Below are 24,912 nucleotides of genomic sequence, written 5' to 3' on the forward strand. Positions count from 1 at the left end.
CCTCTTCACTGGAACAATTTCACCACCATTAGGACCAGTTGTAGGAGGACCAAAGTCCATCCAGTCAGACCAAGAGCACTCAAACGTGCAATGTTTGATTGTTGTTGGTGTTGCTGGTGATATTGTAGTTAGTGTTGTTGTTGGTGGTGTTGTAGTTGTTGTAGTAGGTATTGTAGTTTTAGTCATTATTGTTGTTGATGTTGTCGTCAGCGTTGTTGTTGGTGTAGTTGGTGTTGTAGTTGGTGTGGTTGTTGGTGGTGGTGATGTTGGACACCCTTTTGGAACTCCACAACAATACACTCTAATTTCATAGTCAAAGCACTGCTGTTGAAGACCCTGATTTTGGTTGAGACAAATTAGTCCATCATGGGCATTACATGTCACTACCTGACCCAACTGTGAAAGCAAAAGACCAGGGTAGAGCTTTGCTCTGCATTCAGCTTTTGTTGGGGTGGAACAGACATTAGGATAATTTTCACTTATCCTCTTCACTGGAACAATTTCACCACCATTAGGACCAGTTGTAGGAGGGCCAAAGTCCATCCAGTCAGACCAAGAGCACTCAAACGTGCAATGCTTGATTGTTGTTGGTGTTGCTGGTGATATTGTAGTTGGTGTTGTTGTTGGTGGTGTTGTAGTTGTTGTAGTAGTTGTCATTAGTGGTGTTGTAGTTGGTATTGTAGTTTTAGTTATTATTGTTGTTGATGTTGTCGTCAGCGTTGTTGTTGGGGTAGTTGGTGTTGTAGTTGTTGTGGTTGTTGGTGGTGGTGATGTTGGACACCCTTTTGGAAATCCACAACAATACACTCTAATTTCATAGTCAAAGCACTGCTGTTGAGGACCCTGATTTTGGTTGAGGCAAATTAGTCCATCATGGGCATTACATGTCACTACCTGACCCAACTGTGAAAGCAAAAGACCAGGGTAGAGCTTTGCTCTGCATTCAGCTTTTGTTGGGGTGGAACAGACATTAGGATAATTTTCACTCATCCTCTTCACTGGAACAATTTCACCACCATTAGGACCAGTTGTAGGAGGGCCAAAGTCCATCCAGTCAGACCAAGAGCACTCAAACGTGCAAGGTATGGGCATTGTTGTTGTTGGTTGTGTTGTAGTTGTTTTTGGTGTTGTTGTTATAGTTGGTGTGTTCGTTGTTGTTGGTGTTGTAGTTGGTGTGGTAGTTGTTTGGGGTGTTGTAGTTGCAGTAGTAGTTGTTGTGCTTGGTTTTGTAGTTGGTGTTGTAGTTGGTGTTGTTGTTGGTTGTGTTGTAGTTGGTGTTGGTGTGGTAGTTGGTGTGGTAGTTGTTGTTGTTATAGTTGGTGTGTTAGTTGTTGGTGGTGTTGTAGTTGGTGTTGTAGTTGTTTGGTGTGTTGTAGTTGTAGTCGTAGTTGTGCTTGGTTTTGTAACTGTTGTTGTTGTAGTTGGTGTGGTAGTTGTTGTTGGTGTTGTAGTTGGTGATGTTGCAGTGGGGGTTGCCGTTGTAGCTGTTGATGGTATTGTACATTCTGTTGGCTGGCAACATTTTGCCTTTATCTCATAATCAAGACATATTAGGATTTGATATTTGTTTTCACAAAGTAGACCTGAGTTAGTGCATGTAACATTTTGGTGTAACTCTGCTAATGGCACACCTGGATAACGCACAGCTTGACACTCTACTTCAGTTGGTTTATCACATACTTTATAGCGCCCTGATGCAATAATATTTTTGATAGTTTCATTGTCTCCTCCCTTGGGTCCATATTCAGGATAATCAACATTCATCCATGGTGTCCAGGAACAGACTTCACAATGTGGTCTTGTTTGAGTGGTTTCCTTTGTTGTTTTTGATACTGATGATGATGTAGATGTCGTTGTAGTTGGTGGTTTTGTACTTGTCTTTGGTGTTGTAGTTGTTGTTGGTGTTGTAGCTTTTGGAGTTGTTTGTGGTGTTGATGGTGTTGTAGCAGTTGTCATTGGTGGTGTAGATTCCGTTGGCATGGTCATTGGTCGTCGTGTTGTACACCATATTGGTATTTCACAACAATACACTCTAATTTCATAGTCAAAGCACTGCTGTTGAAGACCCTGATTTTGGTTGAGACAAATTAGTCCATCTTGGGCATTACATGTCACTACCTGACCCAACTGTGAAAGCAAAATATCAGGGTAGAGCTTTGCTCTGCATTCTGCTTTTGTTGGGGTGGAACAGATCTTAGGATAAGTTTCACTTATCCTCTTCATTGGTACAATTTCACCACCATTAGGACCAGTTGTAGGAGGGCCAAAGTCCATCCAGTCAGACCAAGAGCATTCAGCCGTGCAAGGTATGGTTGGTGTTGTAGTTGGCGTTGTTGTTTTTGGTTGTGTTGTTGTTGGTGTGATAGTTGTTGGTGGTGTTGTATTTGGTTTGGTAGTTGTTGGTGGTGTTGTATTTGTTGTTCTAGTTGTTGATGGTGTTGTAATTGTTGTTTTAGTCACTGGTATGCTGGCTGTTGTACACCCTTTTGGTAATTCACAACAATAAACCCGGATTTGGTAGTTCAAACATAATCGAAATGCACCCGATTGTTCTTCATTTTTGCATAGCAAACCTATGTCAATGTTACATTCCACATTCTGTCCAAGTTCACTTATGCTTTTATTTGGATACTTTTCTGCACGGCACTGAATTTGGGATGGATGCTCACAGATCCTGTAACCAGCAGCTCTAATATTTTTGTATGTTTCAGAGTCACCTCCGCTGGGACCAGGGGTTGGGAATGTTGTGTCAAACCATTCTGACCATTCACATGATTGCTGGCATGTAGTTGATGTTGGTCCATTTGTAGTTGTTGGTTGTGGTGACACTGGAGTAATGGATTGCATAGTTGACAATGAAATACAAATAAAGTTCATAAATTCAAAGAACAATTTTCATGACTTCAAAATGTATATTAAGGATATTGTTTCACACATCAACAAGAAATTTTGTTTTCGGTTCCTGATTTCATCCCAATTTCTTGTTTATGTTTCATGATTTAGCCATAAACATAGCCGTTTTATATTATAATTTTGCTCTGTACTGTTTCGCACGTTTATTTTGAATTCTTTCCTTCTTTGTTTTGGCTTGATTTGTTTTAAATGTGTTTTTCTGTAACATACATACCGATCAAATACCATTTAAGTGAAAAGTGAAAATTATCCACTTTCTGTGAATTAAAAGTAAATCCCTTTCCAATCACTTTTACCAGTATTTAATTACTGTCTTTCAGATGAGTCACTGAATACTCTGTTTCAGAATCTCATCTCTGACCAGGCTGAAAATGTCTTGGGAATTAAATATGGTGATTAACTGTAATTTGTACAGTACTTAGTTAGAATGTAATTAGCTCTGAACTGCAAGACAAATTTCTGTATACTGAATACAGAATTAGGTATTTCACAGGTTGAACCAATACTAACCTGTTGTTGAGCTGAAGTCAAAGACACTTATTGTTGGTGGTAGGGTTGTAGAGCAACCATATGATGTCCTTTCTATTTTTCCATCCTTTCCACACTTAGCTGTGATGCAGTAGCCATATCCATCAGTAGTATTATAGATTGTGTCACCATAATGATATATTTTTCCATCATATAGGCAGGTACAAGCTGCAGAGTTCAAATTTGTAAAGTTATTCATTTCACTCAACCTTTAGTTTCATTTGATAATAGATATTTCCATCCATCCATTATCCATAACCGCTTATCCTGTGCAGGGTCGCGGTAATAGATATTTGGAGTATGCTAAATTGTAAGCATTAACTCTTACCATCATCATCTGTTTCACAGTTGATTTCTGATGAACTGCAATAGCTTTAAAAAAAAGGCATATTATTTTTAATTAAAGTGAATTGGTGAAAAAATGTGCATTTATAAAGTAAAATTTACCATTTCTGACAGTTTTCTGTGCTTGGGACCTCATCTCCATTGCTGTAATGTTTTGCTTTGTAATAGCAGCCACAACTTTCCTTCTCCACGCATTTCATTGTGTCCTCATCAAAATATGGCTGATCATCAGGACATTCTGGGTAACAACCTGAAGAAGCATGTGTTAGACTCAAGTCAACAAAGTTAACTTTATAGGCCTGTAGGTATATGGTTGTATTCCTGAAATATTAAACTGCCAATGGCCATTGCACACAGAATTTCAGAGAAATATTGGAAAAGATTTCTTTTAACTGTTCTTTTTGACAATGATTTTTTTTATTAATTTGGGTTTCTGAAATTGGCGCAGGGTCAAAATTATACATATAGAGTAAAAAAATATATATTATGTACAGCCCAATTGGATGATTAATTTAGTGGTCCTGAAAGTTTCAAAAGTTCAAAAGTTTAACCTGCCAACCCCAAGGCCTCCTAACTTCCTGTTAGTGATCATGATTGACTACAGCTAATACGTCAAATCAAATCAAAGTCCTTCCCATGCCATGTGGTGCATAGGGCAGCGCCAATCTCCGTTTCTGTAGCCCTCAGCGTCTCGCCTATTACATAGCTAGGGTTACAGTGGGGAGCTAGTCCTCTGGTAACCATGAGAGTTTGACTCCCCACTCACATCTACATTGCAGTGTGTCTTGCCAGACAGCAGTAGGTATCATTTTTATGATGGTCTTTGGTATGACCCGACCGTGAGTAGAACTCACGATCTCCTGATGGACATACTAACCACTAGGCCAACTCGTGGTACAGCTGATACGTAGCTTCCCAAAATTACCCATATTCAATTAAAACTTGTGCATATGATTCTTGCATTTTTTCTATTAAAAATGTATGTTGCACAATCATTCTTCTCCAGAAAAAGAACAGTTCAAACTCGAAGGGACATTTCATCTAAAACTTTTTTGTATACCTTCCAGTGGTGGGATCTGACTGGAACACTCTCCATCAGGATTCCTGCAAGTCTTCATACACGGCGCTCCACAAGGTTTGTAGTGCCACTCACACTCATCAGGAGGGTTGTAGTAATCACAGAACAGTGCTGCGTGAGCATAAATTTAAACCCAAGGGTTCAGCAATTCAGTTCTGTAATAATCAATTTCTTGATTAAAGTTTGGAAAGCTTTTAGATGGTGAAATTTAGAGCAACTCACGGCAGATTTTTGGTGTCCTCCAAGCAACACACACTCCATCCTCGTTACAGGCCTCAGCGTAAGCAGCTACAGCTGTACAGAAACACTCACAATCTCCTCCAGTATCACAAGCACATGCATCACTCACGCATGCAGAATAGTATGGTGTAGGGTCAACCTTCACAGGAAAAATACATCCAGTTAACAATAGCAGTGCTCTCTCAAAATTAAGAAGTACCAATGTTATTGGACTCATTGGCAAGAAAACATACATGAGTGTGACAGGCCGCAAAGACTTCATTCATGATGATGCTGCACTGTTTCTGAGCCCAGGCTTGCCGATAGGGATTAAGGGTACATGGATTTTTGATCTGACTAGCATCAGGGCAGCTGGAAGACTCTTTCCAACTGTTTCCAAAATCCAGTGCATTGTTTACCACACCTTGATTTCTCAAGGTAAAGTCATTGTTTGTGTTGCCGTCATAATTTCCGCACAGACCACAGACCTCACCCTGTCATGAGAGTGCAACATAGTTGTGTTCATTCTGTAACTTCATTCTGTTTAATTATTCATGATTGAATTATTCACTAATTTATATGCATTTATACTTACCTTGAAATTAGGACTAAGCTTAATGAATATACTTGTCTTCTGGTCCCACATCAGAATTAGCCCATTATTAGCTTCAATGACCATGTAAATGCCCATAATACTGAACTGGTAGGGAATTTCATCTCCTGTACCTCGTTGAATAACTTCATATCTTCCATCTGTTAGTAAGAGCTCATTACTCTGAAAAAGAAAATGAGTTTGCATTATGGATAGCTGTTGATTCTATAGCTCTATATGGGATAGAACTAGAGTTTTATAGAAGTAATGCAAGGTGTGGTGGTTAATTAAAAAAAAAACCTTAAGTTATTGGTGAAGCTGGAGAATTGTTGATTGTGTTGTAAGATTACAACAATTCTCCTGAGACACTATTATCAGCCATTTAAAAAGGACAAAAAATACAACATCAAAAAGAGATAAGAGAAACCCTCACCCCCAGAAAGAGTTTAATGGCTTTGGAGCAGGTGGTGCCAGTTGTTCCACAGGGAATGTTTTCCGTGATGACTCTGAAAGTGCCACTGGTATTACTGTGGCCACAGTGATCCTAAAGCAATCACAAAAATATCTAAATGTCAGTGTTTGTTCATGAATTTCTCTGGCACACTTTCTGCCTTCAGTCAATTTGGGTCCAAACACATTTACATTTCCACTTCAGCTTTTGGTTTTCCATTTGTCTTAAATATTCTCTTTTGTGTTGCTTGTTGAAAGTAGAAGACACTATAAACAAAAGTATAATATATTTTACCAGGCATTAACATGGCCTTTAATATATCAGCAGGGAAATGTAGTCAGACTTTGAAATCTTGTTCTAACAATGAGCATGGCCTCGAAGAAGTCATTGTGTTGACCTGTGATAATATACACAAGTTAACTGTGGGATTTTAGTACATGAATTGATAGGCTTAAATAAGCCAATTAGACATTTTAAAGCTTTCACTTGTTATTCTTTGCAATTATTTAAGTTAACTTATTCAGTCACATTGTGTATTATTAGCTAATATAATATTAGGTTGTCTTTTTATTTACAATCCAAAATTATTTACAGTAAGCTTTTTACAATGTATTAATTCAAAAGAAGAAGGTGGAAGACAAAGCTCACTCAGAATAACTCGATATAGACATAGAGAACAGATAACTGTATATTACACTGAAATATGAGGACAAAATATTAAGAAAATCTCTCGAGCTGAAATTCAACCTCTGTTGTAAAAATTGCACATTTTCATTAACATTGTGAGTCAGTTAAGCTTACCTCATACTATAAGACTGAAACAGACACTGTGCATAAATATTCTTACAGCATGACTCTGACAACAGTTCTGACTAAAATAAATAAATCAATAAATACACTAATACTACTTTATCATTCTTTTTGTGCACAGCCCATATACAGTGATGCGTATAGATGATGCGCTACATTACCTATGGCTAATTATAATCATGTTCAAAACTATTGCTGTTTAACAAAGAAAAATGTACTCTATCTTTTATGTGATGAAACACATCTTCTGTTTGAGATGTTTATATAACATTTATGGATGGAGTCTTCAGTGTCAGCACCTTGTAACAGAGGTGAGAGGACTTCAAGGTGCATTTTTATTTTTAGGTCTCATTAACTTAGAGGTTCCAAAGAACAGCTGTGGAATAATAAGACACTTTGGACCATGGAATCATACAGAAATTATCCATTTTGTGTGATGAGACTCTGCTAGGTGTCAGGCCATATATCATGTAATATTTTTGTTTAACAGCAGGGTCTGTTGTTCTGTTATTCCTTACTTATCATACATGAATTCTTATGATCATATCAGGGAGATGTACTTACTCTGACAAGAGTGTATTCACAGTCTCCATCAAAAGTGTATCTTTTTCCATCAAATGTGATATAATGTCCATCGCCATACACTGTACAGGTCCCGTGGCACAAATCTGTGCTGCACTGCCATTTCCTGTCCTTGCATGTGCTGTGTTCAAAGAAGATAAGAAGTACAGAATTTTATCCACTTTCCCACAGTAGCTGGTCCATTTTTACATTCATGTGAAGTCATTAAAAACCTTAAACAGTACTACAGACTACTACCAAGTACATGGCTATAACACTGCAGGCAAAAGAGAAAAAAAAAATCAATATTCTCCACATCATTTCATGTAAAAAAAAAAACCTACAATGACAACTATGTTTGTTTGTTTACTTACCAGGTATTGCAATCAACTTTGATGGATTCTCCAGGTTGGTAAGTTTTACTGTTATGAACGCAAGGACATAAAGCGTCTTCAATGCAGCCTCCTTTCCCATCAGACACAAGTCCCGCAGGACACACACAGCCTGACACACACTCTGTGCTGATCTGTTGGATCAAATATTGAATACAAATATTAACTATTCAATAATTGTGACCTGTGGAAATTTCTATAATATGTAGCTTGATGTAATTTCATGAGAAATAAGGATATGCCTTTATGTAAACAAGTGCTTATGTGTATACGTGGTGAGATTTAATACTTTGCCGATATTTAATACTTATAATATCTTCATAAACTCACACAGGCCAAGTCTAGTGTGCTACAGCTTTTTTGACACTCTGAGCCTGTAGATCCTGCAGCATTATCAGAGCAATTGAAGAACACCATTGGTGAGTAACAAGCTGAAAGGACGTGAGAAAGAAGAAAAAACTATTACCACAATACTTGTAAATGAAGTTAAAGTAATTAGCCAGTAACATCGCTAGTAACGATACTGCCTCACTGTTCATTAGCTGAAACACTTTTTTTTTTTTTATTTACTAAGATCCCAAGTAATGAGTACTAACTGGTGTCTGAAAAAGAATACATCACATTGTCTAGTATCTAGTGTCGTGTATTTGACAGAACATTTATTTAATTGGCTATTTTCTTTATTTAATTCCAGGAAAATTGCAATAAATTGTAAAAAAAAAAATGTTCAGACAGAATTTGACTGGCAGTGTATGAGTGAATGAAAACATTTTTATGTCTCTATTTTAAATGTTGTGCAAATGTGTGGTGAATATCTAATATGAAAAAACTAAACACTGCCTTCTGCAAATGTAATATGTGCCTTTTGATTGTGAACACATTATATTCATTTGAGGCTTCACTTTTAAACAGATGTGTCCCAAACTCCATATTCTTTGGGGCAAATGTGCAAAAATGTACCATTTTGCTCATTTGAAAGAGAATCCTTCATACACTATTTTTGTTGTTTCAGATGAACATCGTAGAGGAATTTCACATACCGGTTTGTAAGCGTTAATGAATCTCTCACAGGCGTTTATACTGTGTGTATATATGATGCATATATCTCAAGTCAAGTTTATTTGTATAGCACTTTTAACAATAGACATTGTCACAAAGCAGCTTTACAGAATTTTAATGACTTGAAACATGAGCTAATTTTATCCCTAATCTATCCCCAATGAACAAGCCTGTGGCGACAGTGGCAAGGAAAAACTCCCTCACACGACATGAGGAAGAAACCTCGAGAGGAACCAGACTCAAAAGGGAACCCATCCTCATTTGCGTGATCTCAGTATTTGTTCCAAACCAAGTTTGGATAATCTAGCTGAAATGTTTATTTATATTAGAATGAGTAAGAAATTAAGATGTGTCTATAACTAAATGATAATATGAACAGCACTTACATGGCTCACTGGTGAAAGATCCAATGCAGCTGAGTTTGCCGTTCTTACAGGTGCTGAAACAGATGTTTATTATTTAAAATCTACTTTCTATTGACATTCAGACACGATGAACATAAAAGCATGTTGTTTTGAGTCTCTGTGAATAAGGCGTACCACATGGCACCATCCTTGCTGATGACTTCTGCAGGAGGAATCACAGACCCTTTGTAGTAGCAGGAACATTTATCCAGCAGAACACATTCGCTGTTATCATTGAGATACGTTCCTTCAGCACAAACGCACCCATCCACTGGGTCAAAGGTCACAGCACAGGTGAAATCTGGGTCACTGTGACAGCGGCATGACTGCATGCTTGTGCGGATACCATAGGTATAAACCATGGTTCTGGGGCAGCTGGTGGCGTATTTCACTGTGAACAGGTCACAACAGCATATTTATGGGACATTATAACACATTATTATATTAAGTGGGAAAATATTGAAACATTGGTCATTCCTACTCACTGCACACTTCGCTCCTCCAGCCAGTGAGAAGGATTCCTTTTGCAGCACACATGTGTACGTACGATGACAGAGCCGCACACATGCAGTTCTCACTGTTCTCACAGTTGCAGGTGTCATACATGCAGTTCTTTAGGGGGGAAAAGCAACACAGTTAAATGTTTAAATATTAAAATGTTGTGGTTAATTAACCAATGAACCACTGGTACCTTTTGGTAGATATCTGGGTTGATTTCAGAGTGACATGGAGCAAAGACGCCATTAGGGTCTGACAGCAGGGAGCACCATTTCTGAGCATATTTTTCTGGAATAACAAGAAAAAGCAAAGTGAGAACAAATATGGATTATGCATCAAAAGCTCAGACAAAGGATCCTTCTTTTGTCAGTTAATTATGGAAGGTAAATGCATTTAATCTGGCTCTTAGTTAGCAGTCACAAAAAGCAGTCAAAGATTTGTGACTGCAAAACCCTTCACAATGCTGTATACTGAATATTAATGATTGTGTCCATTTCAGGTTCTGTTTCAATAAAGTAACTGTAGTTATAAAGAGTACTAATAGGCAGTGCTTAATAGGTGGCACGGTGGTATAGTGGTTAGCACTGTCTCCACACAGCAGGAAGGTTGTGGGTTCGAGCCCAGTGGCCGATAGGGGCCTTTCTGTGTGGAGTTTGAATGTTTTCCCCGTGTCTGTGTGGGTTTCCTCTAGGTGCTCTGGTTTCCCCCACAGTCCAAAGACATGCAGGTTAAGTTAACATGGGGCAGCCCCCCAACTGCTCCCTGGATGTTGTAGTATAGCTGCCCACTGATCTGAATGTGTGTGTGCTCATTGCTCATGTGTGTGTGTTCACTGCTTCAGATTGGTTAAATGCAGAGGAGGAATTTCACTGTGCTTAAGTGTCTCATCTCATCTCATTATCTGTAGCCGCTTTATCCTGTTCTACAGGGTCGCAGGCGAGCTGGAGCCTATCCCAGCTGACTATGGGCGAAAGGCGGGGTACACCCTGGACAAGTCGCCAGGTCATCACAGGGCTGACACATAGACACAGACAACCATTCACACTCACATTCACACCTACGCTCAATTTAGAGTCACCAGTTAACCTAACCTGCATGTCTTTGGACTGTGGGGGAAACCGGAGCACCCGAAGGAAACCCACGCGGACACGGGGAGAACATGCAAACTCCGCACAGAAAGGCCCTTGCCGGTCCCTGGGCTCGAACCCAGGACCTTCTTGCTGTGAGGCGACAGCGCTAACCACTACACCACCGTGCCGCCGTGCTTAAGTGTACGTGTGATAAATTCTTTTTGTCCTGAGTTGAGTTAGTATGGATTTTTTTGGATATTAAATGCAGATTTGTGAGGAGTACTTGGAAAGTGGGAATGAAAATGGTGGAAGTAAAAAAAAAGAGTTTGTTCATGGCAATGTAATTGAGTACATTTATAACACTGAGGAAAAGTATTACTTTTCCCTAGTAATATATTTGCATACTATTGGGTTGAACACACTTTAACAAATCCAGTTTAATCTCATGAAGGAAGTGTTTTTTCCGAGGTGTGTTTGATTACACAATACTAAAGTGTGCAGAAAAATAAACCCACACCTCTAATATAAAACCAGCACTAATCCCTCTTCTGATTGTATATGATTGTAGAAAAGCTCATTCTCAAGTTGGTGCATGAACTTCTGAATAATTAAGTTTAGAGTCCCACCTTTCCTTTTTTAAAGTTAGTTTTAAATCAGATTGTGTTGAAAATGAAGAAGTACCATTTTCCACACTGAGACTGCAGGGGTTCTCAAAAGTGTTCTTTACTTCAGGACAGTTAGCTCTTGTCTTCCAGCTGTTTGCAAAACCAACACCAGTTCCTTCGCAAGCTCCACTCATGGTCATGAAATCATCTTTTTGTATGTCATTAAAGTTTCCACACAGACCTAACCATGAGAGACCAAAAAAAATCAGGTTTTATCCACTTTCCATTCCACACGTACTAGTAGATTAACATCAATGTATTTAATTATATATAAAAAATAATATGAATCAGTTTAAAGTATTCACCATCTGCCTAATACTTTTATAATGTATGGTATACCATCATACAATACTACTGTCATAAAACGTTCATAGAACAGTTTAATAAACAGTTGTGTGCACAGTAAGGGTTTAACACACCAAGTAAATTTTGCTTGTGAGTCACATCCACGGTGATATAAACCTGCATGATGGGTACAAGCTGGATCTCCATCTGAAGCCCAAAAGATGTCTGGACAATGATGTAAAATGTGGTGGGACGAAAAATATTCACACCAGCTGCAATTGAGTAAAGCGATTGAACATAATATTAACATGACATGTATTAACTGTAAATGGGAGGCATCCATCTTTTTCTCAAATAATTATACAGTTCATGCATATTTACTCACCTGTAGAAAGAGGAAGCTGAGAATAGATTCGGTTGAGGAAGACCTTTCCGTCAGGCTGGATGTTAAACACCTGAAGGGAAATATACACAATATGCATTAGCATATGTTTGTGCATCTTTTGTATGCTCGTGAGTAATCAAAGCAACTGGATTACAAGTACATTGGTGGCTAAATCTAAGTCTCAAAATGCACCACACTCTTACATTATACACTTTGGATTTTGGTAGTACTCAGGAACTAATAGCAGACCACTAGTCACAACTTTGTCCAATGTGAACATGCTACTCACAGTAGAAGTGGACCAAAGATCATTAAAAAGTAAATAATTAAAATGTGTAAATGTTGCTCACGGTGCTTCCACCAAACAGAGCCAGGGTCACGGCCTTCAGACATGTTTCAGTGGTCGTCAAACCACAAAGCGCCAGATCGCCTACAACCACAAACTCAGCACCGTTGGTTTGCTGAGGAAAAAACAAACAAACAAACAAAAAAACAATCATAATGATGATGTAACTGATTTCCTTATTTTAATTGCAAATTGTAATTAAGCTTAATTTTGGTTAATTTTTAATTAAATAAGGCCTTAACATCATCAGTAACAACAACAATAATGTCTGAAGGGCCCAGTAGTGACATTCCTTAAAATTATACTCACAATTTCTTAGCCTTTAGCATGAAGAATGTCAGACAGTATAAAGCTCAAGCATTACACAAATTCAGACAAATTGTTGTTATGGATTAGTGGAAGTCCAAGTCGACACAAATTAGAGGATGTTATGAGAGATGTGGGATTCTGCATACTGGTGTTTGGTACATCAACAGCACTAGACACCATCAGGATTGTCAAAGAAAAGATGGAACAGAGATATGAACGCGTCTACACTCACCAGCCACTTTATTAAGAACACCCAACCACCTGCTGTTTTATGCAGTTATCTAATCAGCCAATCCCTTGACAGCAGCACAATGCATAAAATCATGCAGATACAAATCAAGAACTTCAGTTGATTCATGTTCATTTCAAACATCAGAATGGGAGAAATTATGATCTCAAAGTGTGACTTTCACTGTGGTATGGGTGTTGGTTTGAGCCAAATGGACTGGTTTGAGTATTTCAGAAACTGATGATCTCCTGGGGTTTTCACACACAACAGTCTCTAGAGTTTACACAGAATGGTGCGAAAGAAAAAAAAAACCCATTGAGTTAGCGACAGTTCTGTGGGTGGAAACAAATGCCCTGTTGATAAGAGAGGGTCAGAGGAAAATGGTTCAAGCTGCCAGGAAGGCTATAACACCTCATAGCCACTCTTTACAACTGTGGTGAGCAGAAAAGCATCTCAGCCTGCAACAGCAGAAGAACACATTGGGTTCCACTCTTGCAGCCAAGAACAGGAATCTTAGAATGAAGAATCAGTTCCTATTAAAGTGTCCAGTGAGTGTATGTAGATATGATACTTTTAAAACACAAGATATGATACTGAACATATCTATTAAAAAAAAGCAAAAGGTCTTGTTCTATGTTTAAAAAAATGTGAAAATTGTACACAATATTGACTTTTATAAGGATGGTAGAACTGAGGATGAGTTCACAGCAAGAGCTTAAAGAAAGAGTTTGTGGTGTAAATGGTCTTTTTAGGATATTGTAAAATATGTAAAGAAAACGGAAGTGAATGACATTAATGCAAATTTCCAAGAACAGCAAAAAGTCAATGACGAGAAAAAAAATCTGGATGACAAGGATGGTGTCGAACTGAATCCAAAACAGAGAGGAAGGTAAGCGTCCAATCAACTTACTACAAATGGTTTAAAAAAAGACTTAATAAAGGCAATTAAGGAAACAGGAAATGGTACATGAAATAGTAAAAGATGATGAAATTCTTTTATAGGTCCAACACCAAAAAACACAAAAAGGGTCTTCAATGCTGGCAAAGCTCATTAAGAACAACAATTTATGTATTGCTGAGCTAAAAGCATTTTAGATATGATCTGGGAGAATTTGCAAACAGTCATAACAGTTAAAAGAAGGTGAGAATGAATTTGCAAGAGGTCAAAGAAACTGAAAAAAATCTTTGATATAAAAGACATTATGGATGAGAAAAAGAAGGACCATTTCAGAAAAGAAAAGCGGTGGTGTAGTTATTTAAGGTTTTGCCCTGTCATGTCGTAGAAGATTGTGAGAAGATTGATTGTGATTGTGAGATTGTGGAAAGTCCAAGGAGAATAATTGGCTCTGAATTTATTACCATTCCAAATTGGTAGCTGATGTGCAAGTGAGAAGACCTGAATAATGCAATGACTCAATTAGGATAAAATTGAGTTAAAGAAAAAAACAGGAGAAAGTATTTAGTTGTTGCTTTATGAGAAAGAAAATATGAATGTACAGTACTTTTGTGTAATGAAGAAAGAAGCATGGGATAGAGACTGGCCATGAGCATAGTGTCAAGGATTAAGCTAAACAATATGTGGAAAAAAATAAGTCAATTACCACCATCACCAAACTGTGGCTGACGAAAATCCATAGCGCAATATGGAGACATTGCCTGGACATTGAAAAAAGATGAAGGTAAGCACATCCAGACTTTTGAAAGCAAGTCCTTCGGAAAGTTGATGAGAATACCGTGGACAAAGCTTATGACCAACGAGTGAGTCTACAAGCTGGATGACAAACTGCTCAGTCATATAAAATCCTGCAAGTTACGATACTTTGGTCAAGTAGTAAGACAACCACAAAACACCACTGAATGCAGTTTGATGACAGGTCTTGTGGAAGGAGACACAAGGTGTGGTAGACCAACAATATGCTGGTTTGAAAACATTGCAGCATGGACTGGATTGCCAGGAACTAGTCTACTACATACTACATGAGACAGAAGGCGCTGGCAATTACTTGCCCACTCATGCAGCTGACCACTGTGACATTACATTCAGTGTTACATGTCAAAATTTCATGGTTTTGACATGAACTTAATTTTTGATCATCTTGAAACAGTCGTGTTTCTAGGATCAAAGAAAGAGCAGTGCAAATTATTTTGGAAATTTTCAACCAGGAAGGTAGATTAAAGCAAAAGTCTTTCCTGAGAGTTAGGAAGGAATAAATAATCTAAAATAATAAATATCTTGCTGTCATACTGACCTCAGCCAGAATGTATGTACAGTCACCATGGAAGTTGTATGTTGTTCCATCAAATGTGGTGATGTGAGATCCACCCTCTACAGAGCATGTACCAGGGCAATCTTTCTCTATGCAGCTCCATTGGTTAGCGGTACATGTGCTAAACACAGAGAAAATATGAGGTAAAATGATCAAAATGTGTGAAACAAGCAAAATGTGGAAACACTTATGCTGTTCCATTACTCAAGGTCATATGTAGATTTTCTAGATATGCAACAGTAACAGTGATTTTCAAATCCTCTCAAATCCTCAATTTTATCAGGACAACTGGGGGTCTTATTCCACTATTATTAATTATTTTGAACTCATTGTAGAATTAGGATTTTTTTTAGAAATTGGAAGGATGAAGGCTAACACATGTTTTGCTTCCTCCAAGACACGGGAAGCCAGCCAAACACCTCTTTTTGAACTGCTGTTCATGCTGTGCCCCAGGGCAGTGTAACACACTTGGAGGAAAGTTCTATCTTCCCTCTTTCACATACAGAGCTCACATACAGAGCCTCATAATTGGCGTAATTGTCACTCATCGACAGAGACTATGCCACTCTTTCAACCCAGACAACATGATCAAGTTTGCTTCCTTGGAATCATCAAGATGTTAACTCATGATATCCTGATAATCGTGCAAACACTTGCACCACTCGAGAAAAGAAATAGGATTCATGTTTCATGTAAAAACACACGATTTCATAAGATTCCACAGTCAAAGACTCTGAGTTTTCCTCACCATTCTTTACAGTTGCTGGTGAAATTCTGACCAGCGTGATAGATTTTGCCGTTGTAAACGCAGGAGCACTGATCCTGAGCAATGCATCCTCGGTCTGTCAAATCATCCAGGACCAAACCTGCAGCACGTTTGTTTGTTAGTTTATGTGAAAAATTTTCATTCTAGTTGAAATTGAGAAGCTGACATAATTTGAGACCTGGAGGGCAGAAACAGCCATCGATGCAGTGTTGCTCACACACTTGTTCTCGGTCAGGATTCGAGCAGGTATTAATGCACGGGTTCCCACACTCCTGATACACCATGTTTGGATAAGGGCATGTTTTGGCTGTAAAACAAAAGCATAAAAATGACATGATAAATCATTATCATTAACTTTAATATTGTGTCCCCTCAGTTCCACTTTAAATTCTCGAGCAATATATTATTTGGGGGTATTCTGCATGTAGCACAATTGTTTAATTTAATTGTTTCGACGTACGGCAAAACTGCTCTGTCCTCCACTGGCTCGGCTTTCCTCCAGCGTGCACGCACTGGCGGGAATACTCAGAGATGGTGCTACACAGGCAGAGGTTGGTGGAGTTGCTGTTGCACTGGCACATGTCCAACTCACAGGCTTTGACAAAGTAGTTGAGAGAGACGAGGTTTTTACAGTCACTGAAAGCTGGACCTGAGAGCAATTGCTCACACACTGACGTCTGTGGAGGAAACAAAATATGTGCTCATAATTAGACAGGCAATAATAATAATAATAATAATAATAATAATAATTATTATTATTATTATTATTACAGGTCTAACCAGTTTCATGCAGGTGTCATCTGTTGGAGGAGGTGATTCACTGCAGCTCTCAGTTGGATCGTCCATCTTTGCAAACTGGCTGTAGTCTGATGGAGAAATCTCAGCCCCTTTTATTTATGGAGGAAAAACACAACACAGTTATTTGACTGTAAATCAGTGACTGCAAAACTTTGAAATCTTCCATCCAAAATTTATCATTAATCAACTAGTAATTATGTTTCATGCTCCATCATGTTTCTTTCCTTGCCTAATATGTTATACATGCATAATTTAACATCATACTCCTCTTCATTTTTGCTTGTGCTGTTGTGAGTAAATGCCAAGACAAATTTCATGCAAGTTTTTGGCAGTAAACCTGATTCTGTTCATGGTTATAGTCCAGGCAGTATTTGTACATTGTAATATTTGATCATTGATGATCATTAGCACTGAAGTTCCTCCAGAAAGCATTCATAATGTTTTAGATGTTATATCAGTGCCCATAGTGTCGCATAGGGGAATATAGTTTTGTGTGCTAAATGTCAGATAATGTATACACATTCTGTAATAAAGAAACAAACAAAGAAACAAACAAATAGATGCTTCTTATCATCCAAAGACATAAAAACATAGTGATCCATTATAAAACCATAAAAACAAACCATTTTTGATGAACTCATTGTAAAGCTGGACTCCATTAAAGTCACCACACAGTCCACAAGTCTGATTTTTATACTTGTTGTCCAATTCCACCTGTAGACCAGATTGAACCAAGCAGAAAAAAAAGAGTTATGATTTTTTTTTTTTTGGGGGGGGGGGGGGGGGGGGGATCATGAATGAAGTGTCCTGCATATATAAAATGCAGCGTATAATGAACCTCCTTCATGGAAATTACATAGAAATAGGACAGATTTGGTCACCTGAAATAATATACAGTAGTGCATGAAAGTTTGTGAACCCTTTAGAATTTTCTATATTTCTGCATAAATACGACCTAAAACATCATCAGATTTTCACACAAGTCCTAAAAGTAGATAAAGAGAACACAGTTAAACAAATGAGACAAAAATATTATACTTGGTCATTTATTTATTGAGGAAAATAATCCAATATTACATATCTGTGAGTAGCAAAAGTATGTGACCCTCTAGGATTAGCAGTTAATTTGAAGATAAAATTAGAGTCAGGTGTTTTCAATCAGTGGGATGACAATCAGGTGTGAGTGGGCACCCTGTTTTATTTAAAGAACAGGGATCTATCAAAGTCTGATCTTCACAACACATGTTTGTGGAAGTGTATCATGGCACGAACAAAGGAGATTTCTGAGGACCTCAGAAAAAGCGTTGTTGATGCTCATCAGGCTGGAAGAGGTTACAAAACCATCTCGAAAGAGTTTGGAGTCCACCAATCCACAGTCAGACAGATTATGTACAAATGGAGGAAATTCAAGACCATTGTTACCCTCCACAGGAGTGGTCGACCAACAAAGATCGCTCCAAGAGCAAGCTGTGTAATGGTGTGCATGGCAGGATTGAAAGGAGAAAGCCACTGCTCTCCAAAAAGAACATTGCTGCTCATCTGCAGTTTACTAAAGATCACGTGAACAAGCCAGAAGGCTATTGGAAAAATGTTTTGTGGATGGATGAGACCAAAATAGAACTTTTTGCTTTAAATGAGAAGCGTTATGTTTGGAGAAAGGAAAACACTGCATTCCAGCATAATAACCTTATCCCATCTGTGAAACGTGGTGGTAGTATCATGGTTTGGGCCTGTTTTGCTGCATCCTGGCCAGGACAGCTTGCTGTCATTGATGGAACAATGAATTCTGAATTATACCAGTGAATTCTAAAGGAAAATGTCAGGACATCTGTCCATGAACTGAATCTCAAGAGAAGGTGGGTCATGCAGCAAAACAACGACACTAAGCACACAAGTCGTTCTACCAAAGAATGGTTAAAGAAGAATAAAGTTAATGTTTTGGAATGGCCAAGTCAAAGTCCTGACCTTAATCCAATGGAAATGTTGTGGAAGGACCCGAAGCGAGCAGTTCATGTGAGGAAACCCACCAACATCCCAGAGTTGAAGCTGTTCTGTACGGAGGAACGGGCTAAAATTCCTCCAAGCCGGTGTGCAGGACTGATCAACAGTTACTGCAAACGTTTAGTTGCAGTTATTGCTGCACGAGGGGGTCACACCAGATACTGAAAGCAAAGGTTCACATACTTTTGCCACTCACAGATATGCAATATTGGCTAATTTTCCTCAATAAATAAATGACCAAGTATAATATTTTTGTCTCATTTGTTTAACTGGGTTCTCTTTATCTACTTTTAGGACTTGTGTGAAAATCTGATGATGTTTTAGGTCATATTTATGCAGAAATATAGAAAATTCTAAAGGGTTCACAAACTTTCAAGCACCACTGTACAACACACCCTAATTTACCATCATATACATCTAAATAATGTTTTCCATTGGTGACCAGTGAAGACTGCTTAATCTGTGTGGAAGAAGTCTGAAGTACAACGTCTCCATGATGAATGGTCGGCCGCTAAGGAGGGCCAGGATTCAAGATTTATTTGTCGATGCTTGAGGTTCTGTTTTACAGCACCTTTATACCATAGTATTGGTCTACCCTTGCCTTGTAAGAGCTGGGAGTAGAGGAGTTGTCTGGGCAGACACTCTTGGTCCATGCAGTGGACATGACCGAGCCATCGGAGGTTTCTGTGAATGAGTATTTTTTTTTTTCCATAGTGGGAAGGCCGGCTCTGTCTAGGACTTCCTCATTTGTAATTTTGTCTAATATGAGGTTCCTGTGTGTGAACTATTAACATCGTTTGCTATTTTAATTGTTACTGCTTGCACTACTATATTATACTGTACTATACTATACTATATGAGGTATTATGTATTAATATAGGCATACAAGTTATCAGGCTTGTCTTACCTGTTACCTGTACATTCACCTAAATTAAAAGTGAAACAAACTTAATAAGCTCTTTTAAATTTTGAGGAACTGTATATTTAATATGGACTCACCATGAAAGCATCTTTTCCATTCCACATGGCCACGAGTCCTAGCTTAGCGACGACTTTGATGTAAGTCGGGTTTTTCTCAATGAGGACACCAGAATGGCTGAAAGGCAGAGTGACGCTATGGGAAACAAAAATTCACTATTTAGCAATGTTTTATCCCAGGATTTTATCCCATCTGCTTAGATTTCATAACAATACAATTATCAAATTCCTTTTCAAGCACCCAGTCTGTTTCTTTCAGGGCTAAAGGTCACTCACTTGTTTCCGTCCACACTGATGGAGCCTTTGGAAAGTTCCACCACTGTGCCTTCCAGCTTCATGGTGATTTTGCTGATCAGGGGCTCGCCACTGACGACCTGCCGCCTCAGCTGAATATTGAAGTCCTCATAGCTGTTTGAACACTGTGACGTCAGGATGTAGTTACATGTAGACAGGAGCTGGAAAAAGTCTCCATCATAGGTTTTGAAGTTGAAATTGCCCCATGTGCTGCAGACTCGTTCGTTATGAGCCGGACTCAGTCCTGTTGATTAGAGGCAAAAGAAACATAATACAAAATGACCGTTGTATGAGCTGACCTATATAAAATATAACCATCTCCTTTGTCTAGTTAAATTCTTGTGTATTTTACATTTGACAAATAAAGGAATTCTGATCTTGATGTACTTAAGTGCTTAATACTGATCCAATCAGACACTCTATTAATGTACGGTATACATAAAACTAAGTTATTATTGGTTAGATGGAAGTTACCAAAGAAATGAATGTTTTACTTAACCAAATTACATAGGGACAACCTAAATCTGATTAATAATAAACAAACAAGGCATGACAGAGAGAAAATATATTACATTCATTCAGCTTTGTTAGGTTTAAGTTCAGCACTTTGGTAATTAACTGAATGTTTGGTCTTGAATGATCAAGTTCATTCATCTCACATAAACATAATGAAATAACATCAAATTTTATTTAAAATGTACAAAATGAAAATATATAATATATATAATTATAATAAATTGCAGTTAAAATCTAATTCAGCTTTAGTAATATACACAGACAGGCTTGCTCTGATGGGTTATAGTGACTTCTGTTGATTCACTGTGAAAAAATAACATCTTAGCAAGTGAAAATATCTTGAATATAGTTCCATTTATTTAATATTTCTTATTATAAGATTACAATAAATCAAAGATAACCACATATTATTAAACCTATAATACATCTATACATCTTTACTAACTGCACACGTAATAGTCTTCTGCTGGCAGATAATTTTGCTAATTTTAAGTATTTATTTCTGGAAAGAAGTAAAATTTTCTGCTGATAGAATAATTGAAATTTGAAGCTGAAATTAGCAAAAAAAATCTCGAAATAGATCGAATAATCTTATATTTGGTATATTGTAATCATATAATAGGAAATAGTCAGTTCAATATATTTTCACTTGCTAAGATGTAATTTTTTTGCAGTGTTCTTTGACAGTGCCATGGTGTTTCTGTTATTACTGCATGCATTCTGTTCTTATCAAAGCCTACACTGTACCAATTCCCTTTAATATCTTCTGTCATATATGGCCAAATTGTAAGCCCCTTGATCCTTTATACTCTGTGCTCCATTTGCTTGGCCCCTACCCCTTTCCTTATATGGTCAATATTTCCTGTTCTCATTAACCTGTTGCTGTGGTACTTAATTAGTCTCAGCAATTTTTCATTACTACTATGTTTTTTCCATGTGGGGCATGTCACCACAAAATGAGTCCAGTTGGTCAAAGACTACAAGTTGTTTGATTGGATATTCTAAAGCTACAGTTAATTATCATTAAAATAAGGGTTATAGTTATTTTATAGGTTATTGGTCATTTGTTAAATTTGGTGCAGTCAATCCAGAGTAATTAGTGAAAATGTTGACAGTCTCATCATCTTAATAGAAAATCAAGTTTGGAGAAAATCAGCTGTAAACTTGCAATGTATAAATTGAAATAAAGACATAACACATATTTCTTTGGCCTACAAAGTCATATAAGTTGTTTTACAATATAATATCTTGGTGACACACACCTAGATTAAGGAAAGTATTTACAGGAAAATTAGAAAAATGATATATGGGTCTATTTTTTTGGATGTACTCGTTTTTTCGGGTAGGTCAAACTCGTCAACCCAGGAAGGCAGTTCACCTAGGAGAAGGTAAACTCCGATTTCAAACCTCCGCTGCCTTGTGGCATACCTGGTCATGGGAAAGGCTTCGGGAGTAAAAGCTGAGGACAAATCTGGAGTGGAGCCCCATAGGTGGTAGGATGATGCACAGCATCACCTCCTGGCAACTTCTGCAGCTGCGCTGGCACCAAACCATATTGGTCTAACCATTCCTCTGGATTCTACCAGCTATGCTGAGAAGGGGATCCTGAGTTTTGGGCAGCTCAAGGTCTCCATATATCCAGCCCAGGCTCATAGCGCCCTGGAGAGGTCACTCTAGCGTTGTCGTAAGACATCAACACAACATAGGAAGTGGCGGTTACTAGTGAAAAGCTCCATCCGGTTGGTGTAGGAAGGAGTACCTGGTGTCACTTCTGACGGTAGGAGAGATCATTGCGTCTCACTGGACAGTTATCATCTGCCCCAAGCTGGGCAGCCCCCAGCCAGTTAGGTGCTGTCCCGCCACAGCTTGTCTGCCCCACTGGGTACGTGAGGCTTAAAAAGTCATCCCGACCTTGACAAGCAAGCTGCACATCCTGCACCTGGCAGAAGTAACAAAAAGAATATGAAGACTCCAGCTCTTTGGTTATCAAGTTGGACCATCCGGACCATGTGCCCTGGACTTGACGACGACCTTCAACAGATCAACAATGCACCCAAGACAGCAGTTATCAACAAGGAGCTGGCTAGACTGAACATTGCCATCACTTGTCTACAGGAGACCTGCCTGGCTGATAGCAGCTCCATCAGAGAGCCTGACTACACCTTCTATTGGCAGAGTGTGTCACAGGACGATCTAAGGCAGTATGGTGTTGGCTTTGCTGTGAAGAATTCACTCATTGCAGTGATTAAAACATCAACAGGTGGGACAGAGAGAATTCTCACCCTCCAAATGTCAACATAATTTGGCATCATCAACATTCTTAGTGTCTATGTGCCAACCCTTTGCTCCACTCCAGAAGTGAAAGATCAGTTCTATGAGGCACTGGATGAGGTAATATACAGGGTTCCCAGCAATGAAGGTCTGTACCTTTTGGGAGACTTCAATGCTAGAGTTGGAGCTGATTTCAAAGTCTGGCCCTCCTGCCTAGGACACCATGGCATCAGCAGGTTGAATGAAAATGGACAGAGGCTGCTAGAACTGTGTTGCCATCATGGTCTGTATGTCACCAACACATACTTCAAGTGCAAGGAACTCCACAAAGTCTCCTGGAAAAATCCCTGGTCTCACCACGGGAACCAACTAGACCTAGTCATCACCAGGCTTGCAGACCTGAGTAGTGTCCTCCACACTCAAAGTTACCACAGCGCCAACTGCAACACAGACCATTCCCTCATTGGCAACAAAGTGAGAAGATCCAAAAAAGATCCAAAAGATCACCATCAGAAGAACACTGAACAACAATGGTGTGCATGGCAGGGTTGCAAGGAGAAAGCCACTGCTCTCCAAAAAGAAAAACTGCTGCTCATCTGCAGTTTGCTAAAGATCATGTGGACAAGCCAGAAGGCTATTTGAAAAATGTTTCGTGGGTGGATGATGGATGAGACCAAAATAGAACTTTTTGGTTTAAATGAGAAGCGTTATGTTTGGAGAAAGGAAAACACTGCGTTCCAGCATAAGAACCTTATCCCATCTGTGAAACATGGTGGTGGTAGTATCATGGTTGGGGCCTGTTTTGTTGCATCTGGGTCAGGATGGCTTGCGATCATTGATGGAACAATGAATTCTGAATTATACCAGCGAATTCTAAAGTAAAATGTCAGGACATCTGTCCATGAACTGAATCTCAAGAGAAGGTGGGTCATGCAGCAAGACAATGACCCTAAAGACACAAGTCATTCTACCAAAGAATGTTTAAAGAAGAATAAAGTTAATGTTTTGGAATGGCCAAGTCAAAGTCCTGACCTTAATCCAATGGAAATGTTGTGGAAGGACCTGAAGTGAGCAGTTCATGTGAGGAAACCCACCAACATCCCAGAGTTGAAGTTGTTCTGTATGGAGGAATAGGCTAAAATTCCTCCAAGCCAGTGTGTAGAACTGATCAACAGTTACCAGAAGTGTTTAGTTGCAGTTATTGCTGCACAAGGGGGTCACACCAGATACTGAAAGCAAAAGTTCACATACTTTTGCCACTCACAGATATGTAATATTGGATCATTTCCCTCAGTAAATAAGTATAATATTTTTGTCTCATTTGTTTAACTGGGTTCTCTTTATCTACTTTTAGAACTTGTGTGAAAATTTGATAATGTTTTAGGTCATATTTATGCAGAAATTTAGAAAATTCTAAAGGGTTCACAAACTTTCAAGCACCACTATAAGTGGTCCCAACTTTGTGACGCCATCTACTCCTCAACAGTAACTGCATTTGGAAAGAAGGAGTGCAGGAATGCAGACTGGTACAAAGCACAATGGATGGAGATGCGGCCAGTCACAGAAGCCAAAAGGAATGCAGTGCTGGCTTACAAGCAAAACCCCGGCTCCAGTACACGAGCTGCACAAAACAAGGCCCAGCAGACAGCCCGCCAGTGTGCCAACGACTACTGGCTGAACCTGTGCAGCAGGATCCAGACAGCCACAGACAGCAAGTGTGCTAGAGGTATGTACAATGACATTACAACTGCCACAGGTCCCACACCAACTAAGACTGCACCACTTAAGACCAAGGCAGGGGAAGTCATCACTGATCAGAGCAAGCCGTGAGAATGCTGGGTGGAACACTACCTAGAGCTGTATGCAACCCAGAATGTGGTGA

At 38.8% G+C, this 24,912-nt stretch overlaps 1 protein-coding gene across 1 annotated transcript; it reads right to left on the reverse strand.

Moving 5' to 3' along the window:
• Positions 1-3,418: 3,418 nt before the first annotated feature.
• On the reverse strand, positions 3,419-22,412 carry LOC132899077 (mucin-5AC-like). The gene is made up of 28 exons (XM_060940714.1): positions 22,325-22,412; positions 20,226-20,487; positions 19,971-20,085; positions 17,594-17,684; positions 16,953-17,059; positions 16,633-16,849; positions 16,351-16,479; positions 16,155-16,272; positions 15,389-15,527; positions 12,606-12,716; positions 12,256-12,325; positions 12,005-12,142; positions 11,602-11,766; positions 10,044-10,138; positions 9,838-9,964; positions 9,488-9,743; positions 9,335-9,387; positions 8,220-8,320; positions 7,872-8,023; positions 7,501-7,639; positions 6,109-6,219; positions 5,679-5,858; positions 5,338-5,577; positions 5,087-5,243; positions 4,847-4,975; positions 3,889-4,036; positions 3,770-3,813; positions 3,419-3,609 (listed from the first exon to the last, which is right to left on the reverse strand). Exons 1-28 carry the CDS (start codon positions 22,410-22,412, stop codon positions 3,419-3,421), a joined length of 3,873 nt encoding a protein of 1,290 aa, XP_060796697.1.
• Between the last annotated feature and the right edge of the window lie 2,500 nt (positions 22,413-24,912).

This window comes from Neoarius graeffei, chromosome 15 (genome assembly GCF_027579695.1).
Source record: "Neoarius graeffei isolate fNeoGra1 chromosome 15, fNeoGra1.pri, whole genome shotgun sequence".
NCBI classification, from domain to species: Eukaryota; Metazoa; Chordata; class Actinopteri; order Siluriformes; family Ariidae; genus Neoarius; species Neoarius graeffei.

What these genes read in the sequence shown, in the direction of transcription:
- LOC132899077 (XM_060940714.1), bottom strand. Translation starts at nt 22,412, where the DNA reads ATGAGCCTGGGCTGGATATATGGAGACCTTGAGCTGCCCAAAACTCAG. An exon ending in TGGTAGAATCCAGAGGAATG is followed by an intron (nt 20,488 to 22,324) that starts GTTAGACCAATA and finishes TCTAATCAACAG; the next exon opens with GACTGAGTCCGGCTCATAAC. An exon ending in CCATTAAACTCTTTCTGGGG is followed by an intron (nt 5,859 to 6,108) that starts GTGAGGGTTTCT and finishes TTTCTTTTTCAG; the next exon opens with AGTAATGAGCTCTTACTAAC.